General features: G+C 43.9%; 1 protein-coding gene across 1 annotated transcript in view; it reads left to right on the top strand.

The window, feature by feature from the left end:
* The window catches only part of PNO1 (partner of NOB1 homolog), a 99853-nt gene that overhangs the window by 11585 nt on the left and 68981 nt on the right, over positions 1–19287 (top strand). Inside the window, exons 2-3 of the mRNA XM_085612506.1 lie at positions 9756–9905; positions 18554–18637. Coding sequence (XP_085468632.1) covers positions 9756–9905; positions 18554–18637 — 234 coding nt within the window. The remainder of the gene's footprint in view (positions 1–9755; positions 9906–18553; positions 18638–19287) is intronic.

The raw sequence follows: 19287 nt of genomic DNA, 5'->3' as shown, positions 1-19287 counted from the left end.
CATTCTGTCCTTCCATCCGTGTGCCCATCCATATCCGAACATATTCAACCATTTGCAAACCTATCCATCATGTATCTTTTCATCCATCATTTCACTCATCCATCCCTCCATCCACCCTTTCACTCTATCCATATGTACACTCATCCATCCATTAACTCATCCATCCAGCCATTTACCCTTTCACCCATACAGCCATCCTTTCACTTATCCATCCACCCAGCCACTCATCCTTCCACCCATTCACCCTTTCAGTCATCCATCCTCCCTTTCTCTCTCCATCCCCCTTTCACTTAGCCATCCATCCTTACACTCACCCATCGACTCATGAATCCATCCATTGACCCTATCACTCATCCATCCACTTATCCATCCTTTCTCTCATCCATCCACCCTTTCACTCCTTCACTCATCTATCCATACTGTTGTCCATCCACCCTCTCTTTCACTCTCATCCATCCTTACATCCACCATTTCACTCATCCGTCGATCCATTCACCCTTTCACTTATCAATACCTCAATCCACCCATCATTTCACTCCTCCATTCACTCACCTATCATCCATCCTTTCACTCATCCATCCACCATTTTACCCATCCATCTACCCTTCCATCCATAAATCAATCTATTTACCTTTTCTCCCATCCATCCTTCCACTCACTTATCCATTCACCCTTTCATTCATCCATTCCCCAATTCGCTAATCAATCCAGCCATCCACCCATCCCTTCACTTACTCACTAACCCACCTTTTCACTTTCATTATGAGCTGAGCCTTTGTCTGCAGAGTTGTAGACAGAAGAGGCCCATCAAGAACTCTACGCTTGCTGTAATTACTAAAGCGTGGCACATTCACTGTAATCTGTCTCAAGAGTAATAGGTTATGTTTAAGTATTTAAATTGAATGAGGCAGTAGCGAGAAGAGATAGGTGCCTCAACATAAGGCCTTGCCACCAGTCTTCTTCAGATATTTGACCTACATCACCCCCCCCCCATGCCTCCCACACTTAGTCAACTGTGTCAATGAGGTTAATAAGTAGAGTTTGATTCACTTGAGAAATGTCTTGTCTTTGAGTGGGCTCATCAGTAGTTTGACTTCTAGCCAGTTGAAGTCTGCTTTGTCATTCAAGTCTTTGTGATGGGGCTACTTGCATGCCTGAGCAGAAAGTAACAAAATAATTGAGATATGTGAAGGTGATTTTCATTCTGGAGTTATCTGAACGATTGCAAGTCTCACGGTGACATTATGCCTGTAAGTTCCATATGTGATTGCTATCCCACCCACCAAAGCCCCCAAGAATGAAGATCTCTCGCAGCTGTGTCCCAACCCATAGAGGTGGTATCTCTGCCTGCTAGTTCTGCCTTTCAATTATGCTGAGGGGCTCTTAGCAGATAGTGATGACAAATGTGACCGCTGTGGGACTTAGTCATTGCGGTATGGCCCCCGTACAGATAATGCAGGGATGACAGTCACCCACTGTTAAGTGGCATAGGCAGAAATGTCTTGGGGGTCATATCACCAATCATTAATAACTGTTAGATGGGAGGGACCATTATAGGACTTGATGTCCATGATGCCCACTCCTCCATCAAATTAATTTTTGTAGTACTTTGCCTGGGAAGTCCTTGGTGTCTTATTTTCTCATAAGAAATTTCATAGAAAAGATTTTACTTTTTTAATGAAAGATGGCGGACTAAAGAAATGCAAATTCTGTAGTGTGTACCATAATTTGTACAGGGCCGCCATCTTGGCAATGGCTACTTATCCCACTATAGGTAGTGGGAGAGGTGTCTAATGATTGAGAGCTAGCTGTAGGGTCTTAAGTAGTGGTGGGAAGTTGTTACCAACAATAGGATGTAGATAAGTATATGTAAACTCCTAGAGACCAAAAACACTCTAGATCCACAACCCTTTCTTGACACCAATTCTCTGTGTACAGAGCGGATCCGTGATCACTTTTGACCGGAGATAGATATATATTTTAATAATTTGTTTATTGGTTTCAATTACAGCCATACATACATGATTGGACGACATATCGAAGATGTTCAACATAGTGAGGAACAGCCATTAGTTCTCAATGTATATTATACCCCCCCCCCCCTCACATCCTACTTGCTTATTCATCTCCATTTCGACAGTAGGTGATACACAGGGATTCCCTCGATATACATTCCAATGCGACCACTTTTTATCCCACTTCTTGGGGCATCCCGAGCCTTAAAAACTGCGGTCTCTGCTAGCATGCATCTATCCATTTCGTTAGCCCACAAGGTGACGCGTGGTGGGTTTACTCCCCCCCCCCCCCGTTGCCTCTGGCCAGTTCTCGCTTCACCAACGTATATCCCAGTGTTGTGAAGTGCTGTTCAGTTTCCGTGAGGTCAGTTGCCTCCTATATATTCAAAAGTCCCAGTTGTGGTGTCAGTACTATGTCTTTCCCCAGGGAGGTTTGCATATGCTCTGAGGCCCCTTCCCAAAGTGCACGTATCTCTGGGCAACTCCACTACGTATGATAAAATGTGGCCTGTTGTCCGCACCCCTTCATACATAAGTCGTCCGGTCTAGCTTCTATTCTCGACAGACCTTTCCCTGTGATGTATGATCGGTGCAATATGCGAAGCTGAATCAGCCTGACTCTTTGTGTGATGGCCGCTTCTCGAGAGGACATGAGAGCCGTTTGCCAGTCTTCATCATCTATAGGGCCTAAGTCGTCCTGCCACCGCTCTCTAAGCTTTGGAAATGTGTCTGGTAAGTTATTGCTTAACGTTTTGTAAGTTGGGGATATTGCCTTTGAAGTAAGAGGTCCATCTAATAGACGGTCCTCTAGTGGCGCCGTTTCTGGTATATCTTTGAAAGACTGGAATGCCGCCGTCAGCGCATGTCTTATCTGCAAATATCTATATACTACTCCTTGCGCCATATGGTAGCGCCTCCGGAGGTCCTCAAAAGTAAGTAGTGCTCCCCCTTCTGTACCAGGTCTTTCACTGCCGAAATCCCAATAAGGTCCCATTTGTCGAACCCGGGCTGATAGCACAGCATGCCGAGCCTCTGGGAGAACCACAACGTTGTGGCCCGCGAGAGGACTCCAGCCCACCCCAGCTGGGAATTGACTAGGTGCCAGAACTCTAGTGTATGTTGAGTAGGACCGAAGAACCTCCCCCCTCCCTTTCCTATTGGCAGTGTACAGAGCCCCCAGATATCCGGACCGGTCTGTTTGAAATCGGTCAAGCACGTACGCTGGGTCATCAGGGGGGTGGTACATCCAGTGGTTGACAGCTACCAGTTGCGCAGCCCAGTAGTACCGCTGTAGGTCAGGGAGTGCAATGCCTCCATCGTACCAACCTTTCGTCAGTTTTTTCAGTGCAATCCTGGAGGACTTTCCATCCCACAGCAGCGTACAAATCTCACCTTCAACTGCTCTAAATTACGAATCCGGGACTCTATGCGGGCAGTTATGTAGTATATAAAGGAAACGAGGAAGGGCCAGCATCTTGAAGTGCGCAGCCCTCCCCAACAGTGTTAAAGGCAGCGACCTCCAGTGCTTCACGTCGGCTCGCAGTCTAGCCAGAGGGGGAGCCAGGTTGGAACTATAAAAACAGTTTGGGTCTGGTGTAACAAAGATTTCCAGATAGCGAAACCCCTCCGTCGCCACTGCTATTTTGCAGTTTGACAGAAGTCGGGGGCTGGGCCTTTCAACATGTATAATGTGGATTTGTGCCAGTTAAGCATATCCTGAATATTTACAGAAACTTGTGAATATGTCCAATACCGCTATGATCGATTTGTGCGGGGATGCTAGATATAACCGTATATCATCTGCGTATAAGGATATGCGGTCTTCCACTTCTTCCGCTCACCGCAGCCCTCGCACCATCACGTCCCTTCGCACCCAGGCCGCAAGAGGCTCCAGAATAAGAGAGCATATCAGCGGAGAAAGCGGGCATACCTGCCTAGTACTTGACCGGTTATTTTAGAGGTCAGAGACTCTTCTGAAACAATAGAGGACTTTAAGCATCGGTGGGCCGGAAGTTTGGGGCTCACCCAGATACATTTTCAGGTCCTCTTTATTAAGGAAGAACTGGTATTCATTGCCCCTTTGTGCCCCACCCCAACTCCAATGATCCTCTAATGGAATACCTATACTCCCTGGTCTGCTCTTAGGGGCCTGACCAAAGACTCAAAGGCTAAGGTAAACATCAACAGTAAGAGGGAACAACCCTGTCTGGTTTCCCCCTCTATTCGCAAGAGGTCAGATAGTACACAGTTGTTCCATACTCTGGCTACTGGGCTTGTGTGCAACTGATACAAGGTTCAACATTTGAGCCAAGAACCATACATGGACTGCAAATGGGTGTTCCCACTAAACCAAATCCAACGCTTTTTTCAAATCTACAAAAAGAGTGGATAAGACCCACCTCAGGTGAGATGAAAAACTCAACCACCAATAAAAGAAAAATAAGCATACATCTTTATTCATAAAAGTGAAGTTGATTTTTAACTGAGGGCATTCTCAAAGCATTTGTCCTGTAAAAGGATTTAGTAGTGGGTGCTTATCGGGCGGTCTATGAACCAAAGCTTGCGTTTTTATCAACTTTAGGAACTATGACCTTTGTCAATGTCTTATGGCAAAGCTGTAAATCATCGCAAATGGATGCTGTTACAGCATGACCAAAGACAAAAAAAATATATAATAAATAAGAGGCGTGATGATGCACGGCGTTACATAGGCGTGTGCATGTGTGATGGCGAATGCATGCACAAATTTCACCATGCCTTCAAAATTATGTTGGCTCTGGTTTTTTTTTGTTTTTTTTATTTAACTATCAGAGAAAAAAAAATATTCAAGTAGTGCAAAAACACTTAATTGAAGGCAAGGGCGGCAGAAATTTGCTGCCTGACCTTCTCCCCCAAAAATAAAATATTTAAACGAAAACTGTGGGAAGGGGGAGGCAATTGAGGAGCAGGTGGGGGAGTCAGAAGGAATAAAACAAAAAAGCTGGGAAGAGGACAAAAGCAACAATGAGGAAGAGCAACACGCAGGGCAGGTGGAGAAGCACATGAGGGATATAGAGTAGGAGAGAAAGCCATGAAGGAAGATTCACATGGGAGTGGGGAGAAGCACAGGATAGTGAGCAACACAGTGTGCTGGGGAGAAGCATATAAAGAAGAGACCTGAAAATACATGCACTCACCTGGTGTGATTTAATCAAAAAGTAGTTCCCTTTGTGTGAGCAGTGAAAGGATATAAGTTAGCCAATCAAAAGGATTGTTTAGAGGCTATACTCGAAGGGAGGGACAAACATAAGAAGAGACGGCCAAACAGGTAAATAAAAGGCCAACAAGCAAATTATTTACAAAGCAAACAAATGGTAAGCAGTGGACAGGCTCTAAGCCCACTGAAAGTGTGCAATAGGTCTCTAGCAACCACAGACGAATCAAGGCCCAAGAAAGAGGGGTACAAACATACCAGGTGTTCACACCTTCTTGCCTAAGCAGTTTGCTACGGAGAGGTGGAGGAGTGGGGAGGACAGTCCTTCTACTGACCGGGAAAAGTACCTTTGTGCCTGTTTTCTGGCTCCTTTGTCAGGCAGACTGCTAATTGAGCATAGGTATAGGAAAAACAGATGTGCTTTCCCACCTACACAAAGACTGCACTCGAGGCACCTTGACGTGCTGCTTGCAGAGCCAATGGTAAAGCAGCATTCCCCTGCGAGCGGAAATAGCCCCCTTTGTCCCCCGTATTTGAAATCAGCATTTCTTTTCAAACCACAGAAGTACAGGAACACGAAAACAAACGCCATGGGGAAAAATGTGAAGCTGTTAATATTTTTAATCCAGAGTTAGGTAGAAGGGTATTGTGGCATATCGCATAAATTGGAGGAATTTTTTATCTTAATCACAATGTGCTTGTTGAGAGGAATAGGGAGTCTGACTAGGGGTGGACCTGTGTTAATGTTGTGAATTTCGATATGGGCATGCTTTCTTTCATACAGGTATCCATTCCAATTTGGGGTGATATGTTTCATGATCTTTTTTTCTGTTATCCTTGATTTGTAGTTATTGCAAAGGAAACTTGAGCTTCACCCTCAAATCTGTGATAGGAGGTGAAACCCCTTGTTGGAAAACTTGTAGAATTGTAGATGGGTTACTATTAATAATGGGGATGCTTTTCACCTAGAGGTTTTGATTAAACGGACAACAAGAGCAAAGGTCAAGCTGTCTGTGAGAGCATTTGAGAAGTAGAAGTCCGCTGCTGTTCCGTTTCCCTTATGACCTATCAGCAGTGGGAAAACAATGTAGGTTTTCCATTGCTGTGATGTAGTAACATAGCTTACCAAATGAAAACTACTATCTACATGTATCTTAAGTGTGCTTTTAGTAACTCAAGGAATGCATTCTTGTTGGCTGTTGTAAAACAATATTAATTCTTATTTTGAAATATATTTATGGGATTAAGTAGCCCCTGCCGTACTTTCTAAGGATATTGCAAGTCACAGAGGAGCTCCATGACCATATAAAGCAACATGGCAGAGTTCCATTATCTAGCCCTGGGCGGTGAACTCCGCTTTGTTCGCGGTGTTTTCTGCACTCTGCGGAGCTCACATAGTACAGATCACTGCATAGTGCATGTTAGAAATGAGGGGGCTCTGGTTGACGCAGGTGTGAACCCACAACAAGCAGGGACCCCTTACTTCTTGTCAGGGCGAAGGATGACTCCCCAGAATAACCCCTGCTCACCCTCTAGGTGTGTGGCGCGAGCAGTCTAGGCTAAGTCTCAGGCGTACACGGTTAAGCAAATGCAATTACACATACAGTAAACCCCCTGCATGCACCACAAACGGACACCAATCAGGAAGTATATAAAAATAAGCTTTTATGTAGATTCAGCAGATTCAAATACAAGGCCCAGTAACGTTGAACTGATGGGGCCACAACTCTTGGAAATACGGTAAAGTTTCTTTGTTACTGAAAGTTCTTTAGGCGGGCACAAGGTAACTGTGGGCCTCAGCGCACTTCGTGCTGAGGCGGCGTCCGGGAAGCACACGGCAGATGACAGGGAAATCAGAACGTTGCGGACCCTGGATCCGATGCGAGCTCGCGGTCGAGTTTGCAAGTACAGTACCTTGTTTCTTGACGCAAAGGCGGGTGCGGGATTTCAGCGGCTCTTCGACAGAAGGGCGAGGCGGCGTCCGAGGCTCCCACACTTCACGAGGGGGATCTGATCTTCAGGCTCACAGCAAGAGCGGGGTGTTGCAGGTGGCGGGTGAACAAAGCGGGGCAGCCGGGCACGCAGGTTGCGTCCGGGCCGTCCGAGGCTTGGAGATGCTCACAACGCCGATTCCGGCGGGAGGGTGAAGGTGCGCAGCGAGCCTCCGGCGAGCGAGGTGACAGGGGCAGCCCAGCACAGCGTAGGGGGAGCGGCTCCGATCAAGCGAGGCTCTTCCCAAGGCGGGGGCGGCTAAGCAGTCCTGGTCACGGCTCAGGGAGGGACTGGGGCACGAGGGTCACAGCTCCGGCGAGGGAAAGGACACCACAGTCCAGCGGCAGGCGAGTGAAGATCAGGTAGAGCCCAATGGTCCTGGGGCTCAGTTCAGGGGGCAAGCTCAGTTCCAAGCCCTCGGAGATCGTTTTGGAAAAGCACAAGTCTTGAAAGTAAAAATAAAGCAAAGTCTTCAGCAACAGTTTCTCTTCTCCCCTTTGGCAGCAAGGTCACCACTGCAAGCCAATCCCCCAGGATAGGGACAGTCTTCCTCCTACAGCTTTCCCGGTGCCTCCTCCTCAGGCAGAGATTCTTCTTGGTCAAAAGCGGATCTAGTTTCTTAGGAGCATGGCTCCTACATTTATACAGCAAATCTTTTGTTCTCCCAGGCCAGGGGGCCCTTGCCTAGTCCAGTCCGGTTTCTGAGCACTTGGTTTACGCGATGCAGGCTTCTTCTTTCAGAGTGCAGGGCAGAGTCCTCAGACGCTCCACAGGGGGCGGAGCCGGCATTGAGGTGGCAGAGCACTGTCCTATTCAGAGCCTAGGAGCACTCCTCCCACCCATCTACCTGTCGATCGTCCTATTCACCACCAGGCTACCTAGCCCTGCCCATCTGGGTTCCCCCAGCCCTGTCACTCACACCAGCCAGACACCAGATACACATCACGCAGAGGCGGGCTGAAAGGTTTAGGCAAGCAAAGGCCAGCCTTCTAAAAGCGGCATTTGTAAACGCGGAATATTAAAATAAACCTTACGAAAAGATGTACCTTATTATTCCGAGTTCAGGCATACTAAACTCGATCTTCTACCATGTTCCCTGGGTCGGTTAGGATCATAGGGTGTAACAATCCAGGCCGCCCATACTGGCCTATGAGAACAGGGTAGCCTTGCAGTAGTGAACAACAAGATGGCGGTAATTCACTACTAGGACATGCCACGCATCTAGGCTTGTCCTACCTTACGCTCACAACGCACCCTGCCCGTGGGCCTACCAGAGGGGTGACTAACATGCAGCTAAGGGAAGGTTTTAGGGACCGGCAAGTGTGGGCACTTGCCAGTCAGCATGTCAGTACCAGACTGCACGCAGGTTCTGCGATGGCAGACCTTAGACATATTTTACCGGCCGCTTCTGTGGGGGGCACAACCCGTGCTGCAAGCCCACCATCGGTGTTTGCATTTACATGCCCTTGCGCTCCTGGCGCACTTTACTGGGGTCTGACAGTAAATCAAACAATCCAATCATGGAATCCAACCAACATATACAATTTACATAGGGAGCACTCGCACCGCGACACTGGTTGGCAGTGGCACAGCGCGCTGAGCGGCCAACACCATAAAAACACATGAGGCACAGCGACAAAAAGAGGAAGGGAGACTCACGCCAAGGTGCCAGGTCTAACAGTGCAGCTGAGTTTTTTCCCTGCTTAAGTTCGCGAGCTGCAGCTCGGATAGAATTTTTACCCTAGCGGCAGAAAAACCAGCGTTAACAGCAGTTCGTACTGCACTCTGCCATTTGCAGAACTTCGTGGAGTTTTTTTGTCACTTCGCTGAGTTCTGCGTAGCAAAACTCAGCGAATTACGTCCAGGCCTGTCCATTACAAGTTATGGTACGCTGAGGTGACTTTCACTATCCTTATGATGTATGGCAGAGGGTAAATTATACCTTGTATTGCATCGTGTCACCATCACCTTTCCCACAAACTATTTCAATCATTGGGGTGTAACTCTTTTTTACGAAGGAGAGCATTTTTGCAAAAATGAATAATAAAAATATAATCTCCTGTGCAAAATTAAACACTTCAAAAAAGCTGCTAGATAATTATTGCAAAAAGATATTCGAAGTCAGTTTTTTAAGGCACAGTAGAAACGTGCAGAAAGATTTAATGTAATTTACCAAAGTAGTGCAAAAATAAACATGCAGCCGCAAATATCTGTTTTTTGTGAGACAGGTTTGTATACAGGAATTGCTTAATCTCATGTATTGTAAGTAAATTAGACTCTTTTGTGCATTATGTATTTGATAACATTTATCTCTTATGATTACTAGTTACCAAAGGGAATAGACAGTTACCAGTTTTCAGTAATTTCAGTACAGTAATACTTTTCAAATATAAATCCTTTGAGTATACTGTCTGTATGTTAAAGAAATGAAAATTGTGTTTTTTTAAACATGTTATTACATTTATAGGAGTATTTAATCCTGTGAGAAATGTGTTCCTTTACCTTGGATAAATTGACTGAGACTTGAAAAATAAGTAAATCTTCTTTTGTTCTAGGGTGACAAAGATGAAATGAGGAAAGTCCCAGTGCCCGCACACAGGTACACCCCTTTAAAAGAGAACTGGATGAAAATATTTTCCCCAATTGTAGAACACTTGCAGCTTCAAGTCCGATTCAACCTGAAGTCAAGAAATGTGGAAATCAAAGTAAGCAATTCTTTTAAAGAAAAGCAGCAATTGCATTTCTGCCATGAACGGCCAGTGTCTGTCATGTCTTGTATATTTAAGTGTGCACTGAAAGTTCCTTTATCTATACAAAATGAAATTGGAATAAAAAGAAAAAAAACACAGAATTGTTTGCTCTTGAAAAGAACTTTATATTTATTCTTTTTGATTAAATGATGTGGTGTGGTGCACCTGTGCTTATGTTTGAAATTGTTAGGTTCCTGTTGGAACAAGCACTGTAACAGTGGGTGCTATTCAGTGTGCACACAGACCCCTACAAGTATAAATAGGGACAATACTACTGGAGTCATATTGGGTTAGGTGCTGGCAGCTAGAAGGTTCCACTATTAGGTTCTATTACTTATATGTGCACTGAGAGTTAGTTTAAACATTGTTTTTATTTGTTTGATGTTTTCAAACTTTATTTCACTTTCTTTTAACTAAGTGAAGCAGTGTATTTTGTTTCCAAATATTGATAGACAACCACTTATATTGGATAATCTTCTTTAGGTACAAATGGGTATCAAGATATTGAGGATTGCTGTGTAACTGATTCAGTTGTATCCTACATAACAAAGCACACAATGTGTACTCTGGTCTCCACTAATACACTCATTGTTTTGATGGAAAAAGAAGCATTGAATTTTTTTAACACCTCTGTGAATTGTATTAAACCAACATTCTTTTGTGGCAGATTGCAGAGAGAAGTCCCAGAAAACCACTCCCCAAAGCTCTGGAAATGTTGGTTGATATTGGATGCTACAAGAGTTTTGTAAAACAAGCTGAGCATTGTGGGACAAGAGCAACATATATTGCACACACTTCACCTTCAAAACCAGACTAATTATATTCTATCATCTTGATGTATTGATGTTTTCTGTGTGGCAAAATTGCACGCTTCACAGTATTAGTAACATGCTGACTATCCCATTTTAAATGCACTTTTGTATTCAAGCATAATTTCCACATCGTTAACCACTACAGAATATATAAAATCTGAGTATTGATAATGTCTATGGTGGCGAATAAGCATGGGGCGACAATTGAGGTGACTTCATTATGGAATGCTAAGTGAAGATAAGATTGAGATGCAGTTGTAAGGATACATTACAAGAGACACAAAGCTACCTTTTGACTTCTACAACATGCGTACTTCTTAAATGAGCCACTGGTTCCTTTTTTTCATTCTGCTGCATTTTATTTGATTTTATAAGTCAATGGGCGTATAGCAACAAATACACCTTGGACACCATACAGGCACTACAAAATTCACAATATTTTCTACCATTGCCATACCTCGCGGGACAAGGAGACTTGCACAGAGGCCCTCCCCCGCCTCATTTATATATCAAAGGCAATAATCCAGGCTCCTATAACAATCCTACCATTAGGCACGCTTATAATAGCAACTCCCTGCATCTCTATTCCTCCCCGCATGGTATAATGTCCACATGTACATTTCTCCACAATTCTCAGATTTAATTACATTTTTGGGGGTGCCCTCATGCTTTGTATACTAATTTTTATGCTTGCATAGATCTGGGTTTCTTGGTTTATCAGTGTCTGATCATTAACTTTATACAGACTTCATCAGTGACTAAAGATTGTATCGCCTTAAAGATAAAGTAGACAAACATGATGAAAGGCTCAATCATCTGGATGGAAAAAGTTCAGTTTTTGTCTGCTTTTTTTTGGGTCTTACGCCTTCAACTGCTTCGGTTGGACTTACTGGTGATGTGTTTTGAGGTGGGCTATTGGGGCCAAGATGACTTGGGTCTGTCCTGCTACTGAAGTCGCTATTTGGTGTGTCTCCCTTTTTGTTTCTCGTTTTGCGGCTACACCTGGTTCTGTAGCTATGGACTCTTGGGTGAGGTCTAGAAGCCGCAGGGAGTAGGGGAAAGGTTTAGCTGCTGGAGTAAAAGTAAGTATGAATTGGCTAGTCATTGTTGTTTCAGGTTGTGTCGGCACTTGGTTGCCCCCTTTTTCCACTGTCTCATCTGGTGGCTGGTTGGTCCCATTCTCAGTTGGGGCCCCAGAAAGGCCTTTAGTTCATTGAACGAGCTAGCTAGTGTAGCTAGTAACATGCTCAATTTTTCCAATATTGGAGAGCATGTACACCTTGGGATTAGCTCTCTAAAGTCATTTTGGGCCATTCTGATGAGATTGTTTAAGTCTGAGATCTTGCCATCGATCCCAGCTACATGGGTGGCTACGGTGTGCAGTATCTCTATTTGGATTTCCATTTTTGCTGTATGGTAATCCATGGCATTGAAGAACAGTATAATATCCAGAGTATCACGCCTTCCATGTTTCTCAATATTCATCAAATTATGTACTCCGCTGGTAGCGTGCAGTAGGGTTTCACTCTCGGATCCTAGAGTGTCGTAATCAATAATTCAAAAGCATTCCCCGCTGGGGTTCGTCCCCTCTTTGCACTGTTTGGAATCCTAACCAGTAGGATTGTTTGTGAAATTCATAAATCTTAATCCTAATTGGAGAATCACGTTTTCGAACTCCATTCTTTATTCATAGAATTTCAAATTAAATTGTTAAAGGTAGTTTTTCATTCATATCCATACTGAATGGTAAATACAAATTTCAAAAGTCAAAGAGCTTGTTTATGAACAAATGTAAACCGATGCATTTCGGGACGGATTACCCCCTCTTCAGGGGATCAACAATAAAGCTCTTCAGTCGGTGGAGGCACGTTTAAAATGTTTCTCCTGTCCCATGGACAGAATATGGCCTATATGCCGTTGCTGGTACAATTGCTGAACTGTTTCAGTTGATACACTTGTGCACCCATCCTGGAGTCTTATTTGTTCATGATCCGGAGGCAAACTGTGCAGTTCTGACATTTAAAATTTTTAACAACTGGTGGTAACCCCCATGATGTGATGATTCACTGATAGAATTTAATCTTTGGGTCCAAGTTACAGCATACACCAAAATGGTCACCAAGATTGCTGACTCTCTTATAGGAGAACAAGGGAAAAACTCCAAAAATTGAGTAATTACTTAAAGTTTATCCAAATTCTTCTGCTCACCGGATTGCTAGAGGGATACATGTATAGACAAAAGGTATCCGGGTGTTAATAGCACGTGAATGCTGTTCAAGTAGAACCTCCCTCTTACAATACCAGGCATGATTTAGGCTGCGTCTAATGAGACTTTTTGTTAATGTTTTTCAAATGCACTATTCATGGGCACTGGTTCACAAGCAAAAAGTGTTCACTTAATTATATTCACTACATCTATTTTTGAGTAAAGTTATGCTGATTTTCATTACTTTGTGCTTTGAGATAAACTCAGTAATATATTTGGTACTGCCTTTTATGTTCTTAATAATTGTGAAATGCTTTTGTACTAATACCTCTTGAGACACTGTTGCAGATATTATAGATTATCCCAGTCTCAACTTGGTCTACAGGTTCCCCTGTGATTTATTTTGTTGAAATGGAATACAGCACTAGCCACATGATCACCTCTGTCCCCCCCCCTAACTGCACACTTCTGTGTAATGAAGGGACAGCCTTCCCATGCACTCACAGGGGGATTTAGCTAGCCTAGCTGATAGGGGGTGATACCCCGAAATCTTTCCCAGGATGCTTGTTTCAGGTCCAGGGAGGACCTGGACTGGCAGTTGGGGCTGGACTGTTCCCATGAGGAGCAGGGTCAAGACTGATTTGCATATGGCTGGGTCTAAACTGGGGTGGCATAGTGAGCAAAACTACAATGCTTCGAGCCAGATCTGTGAGTAGTTGAAAGTTTCCACACCCAGTCTATCATCTTGTCGTGTTCGTACAAAACCCACAGGGTGTGAATTCAAAACTCAAGAATACAATCCCAATAAAAAAACAAATTCATACAGGTTCGCAAAGGAGATTTAAAGTGTGGCGTGCAACTATAACAAAGTTAGTAAACACGTGCGCACAACGGGCCCGCTCATATCCCCCCGTCACCCCCTTCTGTCCCCCATCTCATGAACTGCTGGACCGTTAACCTAGCGGGAAAATGGCAGCTATAGATAGGAAAGGCCTCCAAGAAATGGCCACAGAGCAGTACTCTGCCCACAAAACCAACAAGTTGTGAGTTTCGAAAGTCCATAATGATACCAAACCCTTAAAAATTAGATTGAACAGTGAATTAAAAAAAAAACCCAATAAAGCCACAAATTCATACAGGTTCGTAATGGAGATTTAAAGTGGGGTGTGCAACCAGAAGACAATGTGTCCAAGCAGGCTTCCTATTAGTTACCGAGATGGGCCATATGACTGCATCAGGAAAAGGCATAATTTCGGGGTCCAATTACACCCCAATATGGTCACAATAACGGGGTTAGCAACTCAAATGAGGGACAGAGTCTGGAGACTAGGGAAGTATATATTACAAGATGTGGCCAATAGTGATTACATTGTCAGAGCTATAGATGACTATGTTGCGGCAAACTATACAGGCAAGTTTTTGCCTGTAACCTTTAGGGATATTTTCGAACCTGGTATAAGAGGCAGGATAATGGCAATAGTATCAGTGCTGAAAAGAGTGTTTCTTTTTAACCATAGGCATTTTTTATTTTTTTAAAGAAACCTAAACCAAGATTAGGAGGCAAAGTTAGTGCATCAGGGTGGCTTAGATTGCAGTGTTGAATCAAATGCATAGCGTAAGGGTGTTTAGTAGGTTTAGTAGTCCTTACACTATTCATATATTCTGTTGCTGCACCGTTTGTGTACTGGTCATAGATTATAGAGGCAACAGTTAATTTAAACATTTAAAATTAACCACCCCTCACCCTTACCCAACTTCACACTGGCAATGTTCACTTCTATCTCATGGTAGAGCTTCTCTTCAGTTTGAGGTCATTCCCACAGAGGAGTTGTGTGTTTCTTCTAGACTAGGTATTTGTGCCTTTGATACATAAGTCAGATAGGCCATCAGATCGACTTAAGGTTACAAGGTACCCACGGTTATATAGATAACAAGTTCAGGTTCTGTAATGTCGGGGGGTGACTGCACTACACCCACTAACAAATATGCAATTAATGGGCACAAGGCCACATCAAAACTGACTTTTCTGCCGGTCAGATGTGTAGCTAGTTCTCTATAGCCATAAATCCCCTCAAACATGCCAACCATTGTGTTATCGGGTGCAGGGGGTGGGATAGGCCACAGCTGGTATGGCTGCCCCAAGATAGTTTCATAGTATAATCGAGTCAGCCCTGGTTTGAAATTACAATGTCTGATCCCTGACCCCACAGAAGGGACTGTATCTATTGTTAGTAGAATTGGGTCACCCAGAACTTGAATTTTCCTTAGTTCATCCATGACTTGGATCTAGGGAAAAGTGATCTGTCATGCTTTCCTACTGCATCCAACCCCCTCTTGCACTTGGAATAACTTTGGAGTAAAACTTGTGTAGTGTTGTAGGATTATCGATACCAGCCTAATGACACCTTGTAGAGAGCTTCTCTGCTTTTGAATAATGAATGCACTTTGATGTAGTTCAGTCCATACTTTGTGTCATTGCTTGTCAGAGAGCTTGGTCCTAGTGTGGTCCTCACATCTGTTACGGATAAGCACAAGCAAATGGGCATGGGCAGACCTGAAAGTATGAACTACTGTAAGGACACAACTTTGAGGCATCCAGGTTAATAGAGTGAAGGGAAACTAAACAAGCATTGGCATAGCCAATAGGTTTCGCCTTTGGGACCTTATAAGTATTTAGCCATGCAGCACATCATCCTGAATTTTCTTTCCCTTAAACTTCTAAGTGCATTTTACATAAGTGTCCCCAAGGCTAAAACTGTCTATCTAGAATTGTAAAGAAAATATTAATAACGGATACCAAACAATGCTATAGTAACAGGTAAATAGAATGACTGCAGTGAACCTACTCATTAGCCCCAAATTGCCCCTCGTTTTCACTTAAAAGTCGGCTCCTGTTTGCATCTAAATATACACTAATTGTATTTAATCGCCCTCCATTTAAAAGTGAAATAGTGGTAAATAAGCCTACAGCACTCATGGGAAGTTGATCCTAACGCCCTCCCACTTGTCAGGTCTTGTGATGTTCTCAGCCACTGCTCAACGTCACCAGTGGTAACTCACTCAAGACTCACGCTCCAGGTCTCACTCGTGACAAGCATCACACCTTGGACCTATACTGTAAAGAGTGAGATTACTGCACACTGGTATTTTCACGACGGAGGTGACATAAATTCAGGCCACGCCCACTCACATTTACAGTGCTGCACTCCTAATGACGAATCGCATTGTCTCCCCTCAGAATGGCTCAGCTTGAGGTTCACGCTTGACTGAGTCTGTCTTAATTGCTTCTTTGATTGGGCGAGGGGGGCTCTTGAGGGAGTTGTTGCATTTGTTTTTCATTAAATCAAAGTTTTTCCATATTCCTTTCACACATGCATTTCCCTGCACCCTTAATCACCGCCCAATGTTTGTTCAGCCTCCCTGCTCCTATGCAGTTTGAAGCACCTGTTATTGTGTTTCCACCCCACCCCCCCCCCCCCACCATCCCAGTTTGCTTTTAAGCTACCTCCTCCCCACAGCGGTGTGTGACAAACACCCGACGACACATACAATTGGCACGCACACATAAAATAAATTAAAACAAACTGACGCTTTCAATGCTGTGCCATAAAAGGAGCCAGGTGGAACTATATTCAGCTCATACTTATAAACTTTTGTAAAGCTTCGCTTTCTAGTGTGGATCACAGTGAAAAACAGAGCAAAAATGCACTTCTGGAGGGCGAGAAGCCCCGAAAAAAAGGTTAAACAAACCTCAGAATTAAAAAAAAAAAAAAAACAGCAGAACGTTACGTATGGATTTGGGAAACTTGGCAGGGCTGAGCAGACACTCGGTACAGACCACTGGCCCGGGAAGGGAATGTATTCTGTACATACACCAAAGAGCGCGCAAATTCCAAGCAGTAGGTCAGTGGTTTGCTCAAATGGGGGTTCTGTTATAAGGGCTGTAAGTTTTAATCAACAGAAGGGTTTGAGGCTGACCTAGAAGTGCTCCTCATGAAAGATAAACAGACCTCTCCGGTGGCCCCCACAGCAGACCTCTGTCGGTTTAGACTCTGTAAGCCGTCAGGCAGGCTGCAGACCCTGGATAAAGGCCAGCCACTTACTGCATGTATCACAGGACACATGGCCCAGGACTGCAGCAGCAGCCCTGCCGCCGGTAAAGCACTGCTGCCTTCTTCTGGCTGCACAGAGGAGCATGGAAGGAAGCCCAACACGGGCTCCAACAACAGAGAAAGAACAGCGTGCTTTAAAAAACACATTTGTCTTGAAAACCCAGAGGCGCTGCCAAGGGAGAGGGGGATATTGTTTGTGTCAAGAAGATGTATTAACTACAGAAATGACCATTACGGGAAGTCTCCCACTTTTCACAGAGAAGCAACATAGACAATCTGCCGGTCTGTGTTTACCTTTAGGAAAGCGGTTCACAAACTGTTTACATATAACTGAAAACAGCACGTTAAAAGAAACGTGCGGCCGCAAAAGTGAACGCGACCGCCATCTGTTCCCAATTAACGCGACTGCGAGACAGGCAAATGTAAACATGTGCGGGTGCGATAATTGGAAACGGATGGCGCAACTGCTCGCTCCCGCAAGGTGGATTCTGTACATGCACGAGTACTCATCGGAAACAGTGCAGTACATGCATGAGTTTTCCAAAAAGTACAGACCAATTCCAAGAGGTCATCTCCTAAGCAGCGCTTGCGCGCTGCGCTAGGCCGGACCGAAAAAAAAAAAAAGGCATGTGAAACGGGCAATAAAGCCCATTGAATGCTTCAAGCACTATTCTAGCTAAGGTTAACATAGAAAGAACCTACAATCTGGCAATTCAAACTTCAGTTTGATAGCTAAGACCCCACTGGCACTGTCTTAAATGCTCTTATATTCCCTGAAGGAGCAAGCAGCAGAATTGGGGGCCCTCTGTGCCAGGTGGCACCAAGTGGGAAGAAGTGCGCTTTATAAAATATACAGTGATTTCCGTTTCTCACAGTGCGCATTCCACTTAACTGCTTGCTATAGCTTCAGAGGCATGGCAAAGCCGCATGAGGGGTGTCACTTCTAAAAATCTGTTATATAAAACACATATGTTCTAGATAGTAGCTCTCTGGTTTATGAAAGCATACATTCTTCTTAAAACATGAATAGTTTGGGTTCCCCTAAATATAGGTGCAATTGTTGATGGGAATCAAAATAAATTGATGAGGAAAACGTTACAGATAACAGAGGATTATAAAAAAAGAATTGATCAGATGAATGGAAAAAAACTCCACACAAGAGGAGAGCTTTGTGGTAGAGACTTAAATAATTTAAATGGATGTTTCAAAGGAGAAGGGAGGAGGAGGACCCTTGAATAGACATTACATGGCAGTTATTCATAGGTGCACGGACGGATGCATGGATTTGAATCCCTGCTGTGTATATACTAGCCAGTGTACCAAATAGCTGTTAACACGCAGAGTATACTATCTACTCACAGTATCACCACTGTCAACACAGCAACGTGAATGGCCGACAAGACCAATTGAGCAATTTGCATGTTCTTTCTGCCTTCATTACTTATAGGAATATTTTTAAATATTTGTTTGCAGACATGTAAAGAAACTACGGATGTCGGTGCTTTAACGAAAGCTGCTGATTTTGTGAAGGCGTTTATTCTTGGATTCCAAGTTGAAGTAAGTAAATATCGAAATGAATTGGAGCTCCATAGTGGACTCTTGCACAATATTTAATTTATTAAAGATTATAAATTGATAAAGTTTAATAGAGATATACGTTATTGTGCACTGTAAAGTTATCCCCTCACGCCCACTTTTCTTTAATTATTTTCTCAATTCGGCACTCCATTGGTGATAGCAGGCTTATAATCTTCGGCCAAGACACTTTTGTTTGAATGATCCCACCCAGCATGCGCTAAGGTTTCAGAAAAGCAAACCTCTATTCCTTAGATTCCTACAGTAATTTCAAGAGTTGCTCTGATGCAACACACTGCACATGTTCTCTCAAGAAGCCAAAGTATTAGTTGGGTATTCAACATCAAGTGAGTTCCCCATGATAATGTACAAACAGCACATAAACTACCTTCTCCCATGTAGTACGGTTTCAAAAGGATTTCACACCAGACTAAAGGCAAAAGGCATAACTACTCATGCCTCAATTCTGGGATGAAATTGCTCTATAAATGTCTGCTGTAAGACGGAGTAGTGTATCGCTTTGAATGTGCCTTTTATGCTACATGTTATAGTAGCCTTTTCGTTCATTTGCTCTTACCACATCACTGAATGGTATTCACAATTGAAGGACCCTCCGAAGTAGCCTGGAGAAG

The sequence above is a fragment of the Triturus cristatus genome, chromosome 6 (genome assembly GCF_964204655.1).
Source record: "Triturus cristatus chromosome 6, aTriCri1.1, whole genome shotgun sequence".
Classification (NCBI taxonomy): Eukaryota; Metazoa; Chordata; class Amphibia; order Caudata; family Salamandridae; genus Triturus; species Triturus cristatus.
This window is presented reverse-complemented; position numbering and strand designations above follow the sequence as displayed.